This window comes from Pristis pectinata, chromosome 21 (assembly GCF_009764475.1).
Source record: "Pristis pectinata isolate sPriPec2 chromosome 21, sPriPec2.1.pri, whole genome shotgun sequence".
NCBI classification, from domain to species: Eukaryota; Metazoa; Chordata; class Chondrichthyes; order Rhinopristiformes; family Pristidae; genus Pristis; species Pristis pectinata.
This window is the reverse complement of record NC_067425.1, coordinates 20,179,476-20,192,283: the sequence shown is the minus strand read 5'-3', so window position 1 is coordinate 20,192,283 and position 12,808 is coordinate 20,179,476. Positions and strand designations below refer to the sequence as shown.

Genomic DNA, 12,808 nt, shown 5'->3' with positions numbered 1-12,808 from the left:
TTAGACAGATGCCAGTGGTTTTAAGAATTTTCAAAAAAATACTACATTCTTAGCTTAAATTAGTAGACAACCAGTATACTACTGTAAACTGTTCTACTGTTAAGGCAATAGAAAGTTTAACCACTAAAACAATGTTAGATAAATGGATTTTAAGTGATCAATGTAACTTTAAAGGATTCCAATTTTGACTATTAACAATTACATCAAACATTTTTTTCTTGATGGAATATTTTGTTTTCAGTACAAATAACCACCTCAAGGCCATAGTGAAAGGCTTTTACATCTAGCAGTCAGTATAGTTACACGAAGATGAAGCCACGTTCTCATGACACAAAGGCAGCTTTAACTAAAAGAAACAAGTTTTAAGAAACTAAAGGGGTGTTACTTACACAGCATCCTATCTTGTCATGTTGGTTGAGGGAAGCATGTTAGGGAAGGCAACTAAGAAATTTAAATATGCATTAGATAATGACACTTTATTTAATGTCTAAATTTAGAAATAATGTCTAAACCATCTTTGTTCAGCAACTCAATGATTCAGGAACAGCTTCTTCCCCTCTGCCATCCGGTTTCTGAGCGATCCATGAACTCCTGAACACTACCTCATCATTTCGTTTTTTTGCACTATTTATTTTTGTAAATTGATAGATCTTTATGTCTTTGCACTGTACTGCTGCCACAAAGCAACAAATTTCAAGTCATATGTCAGTGATAATAAATCTAATTCTGATTCATCTGAAAGTGTCAGCTTACTATAATGTGTATTTAAGGACATGGTTATCCAGAACCAATAAAGATGGGCTGCATGCAGCATGTATGGATGATAGTTTTCAAATTCTTTTTCTGAAGTCTAAACTGAATAGCATTAATAGCTTTAAACTATTTTAGATTAGTATCTGACACAAGGTGAATGATTATAAAGTTTGTTGAAGCAATCATATGTGGATGTTACTCAGATGACAAAGGGATGCAAAGCACTTTCACAACCCATGATGCATCGGGGCAGGAAAAGGAGAAAGATCAAATTAAAAATCAGGGAGAAATAGAATAGGGAATTTCTTACTGACGTTCAAGTCAGAAAATATTTTATTTTGAGAAAGGAAATACTTATGAATCATTACATATCCCATAAAATAGGTTAAAAGTGACCACTTGTGATGAAATGGAACAATTTGAAGACTGATTATTTGAATTTGTAGTGGTACTTTTAAAAGAGGGGCACAACAGTCATTAACGATGACAAACTGAAAACTTACAAATGTTAATTCAAGATGAATGATATGCTTTACAAAGTCATGTGCATTTCTAAAACTCCATTTAATTTTTTGTTTTGGAAATGCCATATTCTTTTGAATAGGATTCCAAAGATTACATTGCATCCAACATTTCCACATTGACACTAAACCAGTTATTATATGCCTTAAAATCAAAGTGCAGTCTGTAGCATTTAATCAACTGTCATTGCCTAATCATTTACATATACTAAAAAATGCATTCAACATGGAATCATACAGATTATTGCAGTTACACTTATACAAGATGATAAAAATAAACAGACAGTTCAATATGATGACATTTCTAATCACATCATTGATTTTTACTATACAATAAAAATCAGCAGAAAAATACAAATTTCAATTGCATCAGTTTACCAGTTTTTAAGATTCTTCTTTGACATACTGAGGAACTCACTTGCTTTGGAATTTCCTTATTCAACAGATGGCTAGCAATTGAACAACTATGTGAATATCACTTGCATTAGATAAGCCCGTGATGCCAAATTGTTACTGTTAAGCTAAATATTTGCCCACTTGGAGGTTTTATCTAACCTACTGTGACTTTCTCAGAACATATCCCGGTTCCATTTGTTCTATCCATTTTCTGTTCAATGCATGCTATTTCATAGGAAGAGAAACCAAAGTATTACAGTCTTGTCAAAACATTCACAGACCTGCCAGCAAGTTCAAGTAATTCTTGAACAAACTATTGCTCAAGTAGTAAGTGCAAATGGTGGAACAAAAATCACAACACTTCCTTATTAAGTTGCATGCAACTTATAAAGTGGCAGTTATAATTACAGGTATTTCCAACTTTAGCTTTCAAGTATCTGTATGAATGTACTGCAGAAGCATCTTTCCATCATTTTTCTTGCCCCTTTCAAGTGGTACAAGCTTGCTTTTCTTCCCCTTCCCACTAATACCCAACTCTGAATCTTGGATTGTTGTCTGAAAGTTCTGTGAGAGATTACTCTTCTAGTGAAAATGCAAGTGTCCTGCAACACAAGTTTATGATAAATTAATGTTTATTACTTGTTAAATTGTGATTTGTAAATGGTAGAGTTAAAAGTAGCCAAAGCTTTCAATTCACTTAAAAATTCTGTAAAAATCAATGGTTAAATTCATTTTTGTTATGTCAGAAATGTAAGCACATTGCTTTCTACATATTTGTATTATTTATGCATTATGCACATTAAAAATGAGGAAATTCACAGGATGGTCACATAATTTGTAAGTGTTAGATGATGCAAAAACAGACCTGGTAATGATCTTACACTTTAATATTTCTGATGTGCAAACCAACTGCAGAGTCACACACAGCATGAACAGTCACCAAGTGAATCACCAAGAAACGCTTCTCCAGTAAATGTATGTCATTCTGTTCTTTTTCAAAACTAATTTATCACCTTGTGCCCATTTAATAGATGGATATTCAGATACAGCCCCTCACTTTAAGTTGGATGTGGTGAAATAAAAGACTGACTTAGAGAAATAAAGGACTGCAGATGCTGGAATCTAGATGAAAAAAAACAAGATGCTGGAGGAACTCAGCAGGTCAGGCAACAACAGGCAGAAAAGCAGACTGTCAACATTTCGGGTGAGGATCCTTCTTCAGGACTTAAACTAAGAGCATTATCCTTTACTTTCATGTGCCTTATCTCAAGCGCTCTAAATAAATAGTTTGCGCAATTACAGAAATACTCAAGTCATCAAGCTTTGTACAAGGTGCAGTTACTCTGTGTGATCTTCAAAAAGTTCTGGTACACACTTGACCAGTTTAATTAATTTTAATGCTTAGGCGGCAACTACGTCAAGTCTAATGCAATTCAATAGTTAGTTTACTGAATTATTAGCAAGCATGTAAAATATCTGACCAAATTAAAATTTATTTCAAGTTGTAATGCAATAAAATTAGAGCCCTAGACTGTAATCCTAAACTATGTTAAATTCTACACAATCCACTAATGATAGTTTGCTTTGACAGCAGTTCTTATTTTCTGCAACATATATAAACAAACAAAATTTTAAAATCATTTTAGCAGGAAGAATGGTCTCATTGCATTGAGGTATTTTGTGCACCCTCTAGCATAGCAAAATTAGTGCGATTTCATACAATGCAATCCTGTGTTTACAAGGATTTGCAAAAAGCACATCCTAGATATAAATGAAAATGTATTCTTTCTATAAAAAGTTTGTACAGATACACTGATTTTCCTGAAGAGGGAAAAAATGGACACTCTTGCTTTGGTGTTTGACAGTATTATCTGTACACTTAACACAGCAAATTACAAACTCAAGAAGAAATTTTAATAAAATTTATAAATAACCTATACAGGAAAGTTAGATGGAGTGTTTGAAAAATATGAATGTCACATATTCTACTATACAAACCTCTAGTATTTCACCAAGGTGGTGACTTTGTGTGCATTAAGAATCCACAAGCTATTTGACAGTGGGCCAACTACAGCAAAGGGATTTAGATACTCACAAAGTACACATTTCAACAGTTTAAAAACTGGTTGATGTTTTGCCTCCTTAAGGCAGTACTTGAGTCAAATTTTTTTTTGAGTTCTGCATTACTTCAATTTACAGCAACCAACTCACTCAGACTTGAAAAGAAAATAGAAAGAAACCTCAGTATGGTCCAAAGCACTTTAGAGCCAATGAAGTTTAGAAATTGTCAAAGGAATCACCCTATTTATATTATGTAAATCTAGTTTACCCACTGCTTGTAGAGAAGCGATCACAGAAATCGTTTTTAAGTTGAAGATGTAATTGTGGAGTCATGGAACCAGTGTGATGGAACAGTTCATTAGCTGCATATATAATTTGCTTTCCTAATACAAGACATCCTCAATGACAAATATTAAATGGGTAAGTACTGTTACCATCAATATACAGTTAGAGTGTGCATCCTTGTTCATAAATTGATCCAGGGACTAAAAAAAATAAGCACACACAAACATTCTGATGATTCAAATCAGTTATCAAAATAATGTAAAGTTTATGCAATTTAAAGAATTTAGCAACTAAAACAAATGAAAAAAAGAGCCAGGATGTATTCAAAACTAAATTAATACAATTTCTTCTATCAAGGCAAGATTTGACCATTGTTTGAACTTCAATCACCATCAACCACATTCAGCTAAATTATTGCAAGTGGCCCATTTACCATTCTAACATTACAAGTATAAGATTTACAAATCCAATCAACTGGGCCACATCAGAATAACCTCTCACTAAGTCATCTGTATGACTGCTCAAGTTTTAAAAGTTGTGAAAGGTAAAAGGTGGTTTTGCCGATGTGTTAATTCCTTTTTAATTAATTAATACTGGAGGGGAAAATGAAAACCTGAACGTTTTGTGCTTTTATTGGTTAGTCCTTTAGAGTTTTGATGGCCAGTCTAGAAAACCTGTATGGCCAAATTATTCTGTACTGCAATGAGCAAAATAAAAAGCTTTGTAACAAATCTACGTTCAAGATAAGATGACTAAAGAAGTATTCATAACGCTACTGATTTTTAATACATCTCTTAATCTATAAAAATGAGAGCACTGAAAGACTGGTGAAAATCTCAACAGCATTATTAAACAGAATATCACTTATTCAGATACTTTAAACTAGAATCCCTGAATATAATTATTCTCCATGATGGCATTAAGAAAATAAAATAATGTTGCAGAGAACATAGAAAGTATAAAACATACATTGACATTTTCTATTTTTAAAAGATGGAACAAACTAGATCCTCCAGTAACTGGAATCTGGAATAATAACACAATGCTGAAAGTGCTCAGCTAGTCAGGTAGCAGATGCAAACTCCATAGCTGCTGTCTGATTGGCTCCCAGTTTCCAGCATTTTCCATTCTTATTTTACCTCAAAAGTACTGATTATAACTTTTATAATTATAGTATTTTTTACTCAAAACAAAAAATCATAGCTCAGGCATTGACATAGAAAGTCACATTTAAGTTCCAAATTCTCAGCAAATTCTCTTACAATGAACACACCTCAGAATAGAGTTTGCTCATATTTAACAGTTTTAATTCTTTCAGCCAACAAACATTTGTGGCTGGATTGGTGGTGGAAGCTTGTCATTTTCTATGTTGTCAGAATCAATTGCCACCACTGGCTGACTCCTAGGTTTGATATCAAGTGGGTATTTCTCAATAATGTCTTCAACTTCTTTGGTTACACCTTCACTCCAATCAATTAAGTCTTGTTCAAGCTGCTTGGCAGCAGACAGAATTCTTTGCTGCCTCTCATTCAGCTGTGAAATGAGGTTTAAGTTTTTGTACATTTGTTTCATTCCTGCGCATGCATCAGGAGACCAATCCTCAGAGTCATGTTTCTTAGGCGATGCTTGACCAGACATGTAACGATCAAAATCCTCTTGTGTGAGATTCAAAGACTGAGCATCCAACTTTTCAATGAAGGCAACTGCACAACACTGCAATCAAGAAGGACATTTCAAAAATATTAGCATGACTGTACAGTTATTTCCTCACTTATAAAACCTTAGATTTAAACCTATTAAGTAATACTTAGTTAAACATAGTGACAATAAATGTAAATGCTGAAGTATTCAAACCAGCAATATGTTAGTCAGGTTTTCCATATCAATTGCATTTGACTCACGATTCATTATTTACTATTTTTAAAACTTCTGAACCCATTCTTCCAGCAGACAATGATTACTCCTCCCTTTAAAGAACTAACACATGAAACAACAGACGTGATGTTATTACCGCCAGTAATCGGGGCCACGTCCAAGGACATCACACCAATTCTCTCTTTAAAATTAATTTACAATACTAGATGGTTGAGCAATTTTTACATTCTGATCTCAGGTTACCCATTTAGGATGAGAAGAACTACCAAATTCCATTGCTAAATTACACCTCCATCATTATTACTGTGCAGTTTAAGTTAGAGAGAATAATTTATCAATATTTTACATGTTCAAACTGCTAAAGATACATTTTACCTAAGCTGTAAAAGTCAAAGAAATAATAACTGCTCACATCTAAAGACATAATCTTTCATTTCACTGGGATGTTTCAAAACATAAGCAGTTTTGAAGTCCACCAGTATTAGGGCCTGTGAAAAGACTTTTGACTCCTGTACAAGGAAACACCAGGAATGCTTTGATGAGAATGAAAGAAACAATTCTACAGTCCTGTAAAGGCCAAGATCTAATAGGAAACTCATGAACTAAAGAGCAAATAGTGGATGAAAATGGCACAGGAGATCCAGCAACTCAGTGATAACTGACATGTGCAGATTATTCAGCACTGTCAAAAACATCAATGGCCATCACACCGCGAGGAGGAGAGAAAGGAAAGGGAGTTTATTAAAAAAAAGAGTAGTTGAAGGAAAACTTTGGAAAAACTCATCTGTGTCCTTAACTCATTCCTTAGCAAACCATTGAGTCTAGCCTTGCTACTACCCAGACCAACAAGGGACATATATCAAGGCCTTAGGATAGATGGTATCCCTGTTGACATTACAACACTTGGAAGAAAGGAACGTCCTACAGGAGTGCAGCATAGCACAAATGGAAAACATCAACCTATGTTGCCTCAACTCCAGAACCAAGGTTACTCCAATCACAAGTTATTCGATACAGCAGAGAAAGTATTTGCATTATGTTCAAATTTGGAGGCTCAGCCCCAATTCATTGTTGATTTTTCACTGAAGCATAAGAGAATGGGCATTACATTAAACAGCCACAAAACCAAATTCCTTTTCCAACCTATCGACTATAAAAGTCCATAATAAGACTTTGGAGAACTGAGGCTACTTCTAACAACTCAGAAGTCACCTGTCATTTGAAGACAGACATCATCACCTTCAATGCAACAGTACAGGCTTTGGCTATCTGATAACACAAGCTGAGAAGAAGCCTTTGAAGATTAAGATCTTAAATCCAAGTAATAATGATCCCTACTTTCTTGTACCTTTCTGAAAGGAGGAATACCTACAGAAGGCACCTCAAAGAACTGGTAAGATACCACCAACACAATCTGAAATATTCTCCAAATCAATTATCATAAAAAGCAAACCAACATCAGCATTCTCCCCCAAGCTAACAACTCTAGCACTGAGGCTTTCACTACACTCATTTGTCTCCACTGGGTAGGGCCTATCAGTTGTACAGCCAACACATTCACCAGAAACAGGTATTCGACTCCTAGGTCTGTCCCAGCAAGAGAGTACTAAGAGAGAGGGGGAGAGAGCGAGAGAGGGGGCGAGAGAATGAGAGGAAGAGAACAATTCAAAGATGTTCTCTTTGAAAATGTCTGATAGCTCCATCAATTCATGGGAACCCTTAACCCATCACTGCTCAAAATGTCACGTAGGACTTCAGGTTCCTTCACTGGGGTACAGAAGTAGGACACCACACTCCAAACTACCGAACTGCCCCCCATTCCTTTAAGTGCCTCCTGCCGCACCTCTGAGAGAGTCTCCAGATACCACACTTTCCTCATTGGCTACTTCAGGACCATAGAACTGGAGAGGAAGTCACCCTCGACCCCAAGAGTGTGTCTAAGCAGATGTGGACTAGTAGAAATAATTGAAAATATCAGGTTCAAATTTTGCAATAAAAAATTATTGGCATTTACTTAGTTTATCAACTAGTAGCCTAATGTTGCTGGCTGTTTTAAGAGCATTCTAAATTTGTTACGACACTTACTAAATTTGTGAAATAATATCCATCTTCACCAGTCATCAGTCTGCTTGGATTGCAGAATCGTGTAATATACTGGATGTTTGACTGTAATCGAGGAGGATTAGCCTTTAACACTATGTAGATAAGTGTGGGTAAGAAGTCATCAGCAGAAGCAGGTTCATTCTTTGTGATCTTTATGGCATTGAAAATGTGTTTGCTGCATTTAGTGATGCAGGTCAACTTTTCACGTGGAACACGTCTTGAATCCATTTCTATTACAGCTGTATGAAAATTCAGAAAATTACATATTTACTATATTAAGTTGGTTTTACCATAACACATTATAATATACACACGTCTGAAGATTTGATGGTGTCGAATCTCACACAATGGCCTGGATTTTGTCATCACCAGTGAAGCCATAGTACTCAGCACTGACGTCAAAACAAAACTGCTAAAAATCCAACATTCCAGGTGCCGTAGATTTGACTTCTGATGTCCACTGCTGTCTGATATCAGCTTTAAGAGGTCTCTCAGGTTATCAAGCAGGTTAACCAGCAACACATTGAAAACCAGGCATTTCAAAGGGATTGCTCTCTTCATGACTCCCTGGTTGACTCTTCCATCCCCACCAACCACTCTGCATCTTATGGCACTTTCCCATGCAACTGCTGGATTTGCTACACTTGTCCTTTCACTTCTACCTTTCCCATCATCCAGGAACCCAGAAAGTCTTTCCAGGTGAAGCAGCAATTCTCACATACTACTTCCAAACTAGTGTACTGCATCTTTTGTTCACAATGTGGTCTTTACACATTGGAGAAAATAAGCATAGATTGGGTGACTGCCTTGCAGAGTGCATTCATTCAGTTTGCAATGATTGAACCAGAGCTTCTGGTTGTCTACCACTTTAATTCTCCATCCCACTCCCAACTCTGACCTCTCTGTGGCCTCCTTCATTGTTGCAACGAGGTCTAATGTATGCTTGAAGAACAACAACTCCTCTTTTGTCTGGGCACATTGCAGCCTGCTCTGACACTTGGTAACTCTCTCTTTCTTTGCTTTTTTCAGAACTGGCTATTTCTGCCAGTCAACCATCTGTGATTTTAAGCTTAGTTTTTCTGCCTCCATTAGTATGGCCTGGCACGTCCCACAGCTCTGGTATGAGCAATACATAACACAGATAAAGCAGCATAATATGCTTCTAACTGCCACATTGACCCATCAGGTTTCATCTTATCATAGATATTCGCTTTGCTCTACCTATCCCTCGCCCATCTTCTCCACAACTTACAATATGTGTTTTCTTAGTTTTCCAGTCCTGAGGAAGGGCCTTCTCTTTCCTTTTGTTCTGTTTACAGAAGAGGGCCAAATAACTTCCCAGAAATGCCAAAAAAAAATTCAAATAAAAAGGATAAACTATAGGAAATTAGTAAAAAAAAAGTTGGATAAGTAAATGGGATTGAAAGCCAACAAATCCCTTGGAAGTGAAAATTTGCATCCCAGAATACTAAAAGAGGGAGCCTTGAAAATAGTGAATGCATTGGTTGCCATCTTGCAAAATGGTCGAGATTACAGAATTGTTGCTAAAGAATGGAAGAAACAAGGAAGGAAAAAAAAACAGGGGAACTAGAAGCCAGTTAGCCAAACATCAGCGGTAGGGAAAAGTGGAGAGTCTGAAGTTTGTAGGATCAGGACATTTAAAAAATATCAACAGGATTAGATAAAGCCAGGGTGGATTTATGAAGGGGAAATTGTGTTTGACAAACCGACTGGAGTTTTTCTTGAGGATGTAACTGGTAGAATAGATAAAAGAGAACACACGGATTTAGTGTATATGGATTTTCAGAAGCCCTGGATAAGAATTTGGTTTGCAAAAAAGCACATGGGATTGGAGATGATCCACTGGCATGGACTGAAAGTTTATTGAGACAGAAAACAGTAATAAACAGAATAAGCAAGACTTACTTGGGGTGTCAGGCAGTGACTAAAAGGGCACAGCAGGGATCAGTGCTCGAGTCTCAATTATACACAGCATGCATCAGTGATTTGGACAAGGGAACCAAATGTAATATTTCTAAGTTCGCTGTCAATATAAAACTGGGTAACATGAACACTTTTGCCCATTGATTCCCATGTAACAAGTGGAGATGAGCTCTGACGAGAAGTTTTTCTCTCAACAACAATGCTCCTGGGGATGTATGGTCTATACACAAGGGAATTCTGATTGTATTGTAGACAAAAGAGAAAGGGTCATTGTTTTAATTAACTAGAAATGGATGTTACATTGTTTGGTATTGTTATACATGTATCAATAGAAGAGATTGCCTTGTCAGTTTCCACAGCAAATCCCATAGGTGGCCTCCCACTGTAAAAATGGGATTCAATGGGAAAAAAGGGTTTGTGTTACGGAAAATTAGAATACAGGTGGACTTTTAGGAACACGCCTCTTTGTAATGCAGGGATACACTGTCGATAGATTTCCAGACAGAAATGGCATCAAGGGCTATGGGGAGAATATGGTACTGAGATAGATCAACCAAGACTGCATTGTATGGCAGGGCAAAATTAAAGGGCCAAATGGCCAATTCATGCTACCATTTTCTATTTATCAACATTGGATTCTGATACCAAAAGAGTAAAATAGGAAATGTATCTTTGTTTTGTCATAAATTTAACTATTTAATTTTGTAAAGCAAGTACAAATAATCCTGAAAGTATTTCAGTGAAATAGATATTTTACCGACATTAATCACAATTAAAAAAAACTAAAACACTAACCAGTAATTGCTTTTACAACTAATTCGTAAACTTCATGGATTTCCTCATTTACTGGAACACACAGCATTTCAAGCGTCACCCAATGCAATGCCCTGAAGTTAAAAAAAGAAGTTGTTAGCTTAGAATTGCAGAACCTTAAATTTGCTAGGGCAGAGATTTAAATTCTGAAGTTACCAGATCATTAATTGCTAGAGTTACTCATGGCTGCCTACTTTACTCTGCAGAAGTTCCACTATTGCATGGACTTAACTAGTTGCAATGGGGATACCCAAGCAAAGAAGCCAATGCCATAAACTAGCATAGCAGAGGTCCCATTCAAATGAATGGGAGAAACAAGCTACTGAAAGAAAGGCATATGGAGCTTATTTCATTATTTAATTTAGTTTTGCTTTTAAAATGTTTTTAAATTATACGAAATGATTAGTCTTTAAATGTGTTTTAAATGTATTTTTAAAATTCAAAAATGTTTTTATTTTTGATGGATCCCATATGTTATTGAATGTTTGTGTATGTCAAAGATATTTAGTAACACTGATAATTTTGACATCATTAGGCCTCAATGAATCAAAATGATTCTGTGAGTGTGACAGACTGTACCTGGGATCACACTGGAACAAACAGTGAGAGCCAGGCAGCTGGCTACTGATTTCTGGCCAATAAAAGTTCTACCCCAATATCATGGGTCTGACCAGAGGAGAAACTGAAGATACTTGTGCTTTTCAGCCAAGAAAGGGCACGTCCAAGGTGTTTTTAATTAAGATACATTAAGAGTAAACTCAACAAGACTGCAGGAGTATGACCAGGAGATACAAATCCAAAATAGTAAAAGGTAATTTAAGGACACATCTGTAAGTATTTTTACATAGACTTTGATTAGCATTTGAAATGGATTTCAGAGCTGAGATCTAGAGCCAAAATTCCAAATTAATTTATTCAATATTTAAATGCACCAAAACAGGGAAAGTAGTGTCATTCTGGATGAATGAGTAAACGCAGATAAGCGGCTTCATACACAACAATTAGTAACCTGAGGAACAGATCTGTAGTTATTCTAATTTTCTTTCAAGAACCTTATATCTAGCCTTACTTGAAAGAATTCCAAACAAAATAAATACTCACCGAATTCGCTTCTGAACTGCAAGGTCTTTCTTTTCGTCATCAGTAGTCTCTGGACAAAACACAGTTTTGTACAGTCGCGTCATAATATAGTTTTCAATCTGGTCCATGATCTTCTCTATCCCTTCAGAAGAACCTAAAATAGTAATTGTTTTATAAGGACATCTTGAGAGCAAGAGTTTGGAGACCACTGAAAGTATTAGAAAAATGGATTATTTAAATATGAATGTTTTGCAAATAAATACCAAAGCGCATGCTGTGATTTTGATGCAAGTACTAACAAAATAACTATTGTACAAACCTAAAATAATCATTTTGCTTCTTGGGGCTGAACGCTTATGAATGAAACAGCGTAACTCTGAATCCTTCTAATTAAAAAAAAACTCAAACATCCAATCATCTTTCTGCCAAAATAATCATTCATAAGCATTACTTATTTTCAAATAGCAGATAGAATTAAGGAATACCAAGGAAATTGAGGGGATATCTGTTATACTGTTATTGTTTTTACCAGTACTACCTCAATGCACTCTGTACTAACTCAATGCAACTGCACTGTGTAATGAATTGACCTGTATGATTGGTATGCAAGACAAGTTTTTCACTGTACCTCGGTACAAGTGACAATAATAAACCATACCAAATGCATTTTGATTTTATTTTTCAAATACTGAAATAAATACATATTTTCAGCATAACTTATAAATTTTCCTTACATAGGAAAATGAGACCACATGTAGTGCTCTTATTCTTATGTTACTACAGCTGTGATCAATTAACTTAAGAGACAAAGTATCAAAACTGAAATATTCTAGGTTAAAAATTCAACAACCAACCAGATAAAATCTGTCAGAGAACTCTTTTCCTTCAAAGGGACACATTTATAAACAAATTCTAATTTCTTAAAAATGGGGAATAAATTTTGAAAGCCATGCAGAAACAGATCTGGGAGTGTAAGA

The 12,808-nt window shown here is 35.6% G+C and overlaps 1 protein-coding gene across 4 annotated transcripts in view; it reads right to left on the bottom strand.

Moving 5' to 3' along the window:
• Positions 1-1,298: 1,298 nt before the first annotated feature.
• The window catches only part of rabgef1 (RAB guanine nucleotide exchange factor (GEF) 1), a 30,895-nt gene continuing 19,385 nt past the window's right edge, over positions 1,299-12,808 (bottom strand). For all 4 annotated transcript variants that reach the window (XM_052035592.1, XM_052035593.1, XM_052035591.1 and 1 more), the window contains 4 exons: positions 11,853-11,985; positions 10,734-10,825; positions 7,977-8,233; positions 1,299-5,729 (listed from right to left, as the gene is read on the bottom strand). In XM_052035592.1, coding sequence (XP_051891552.1) covers positions 5,331-5,729; positions 7,977-8,233; positions 10,734-10,825; positions 11,853-11,985 — 881 coding nt within the window. In that variant the 3' untranslated portion in view covers positions 1,299-5,330. The remainder of the gene's footprint in view (positions 5,730-7,976; positions 8,234-10,733; positions 10,826-11,852; positions 11,986-12,808) is intronic.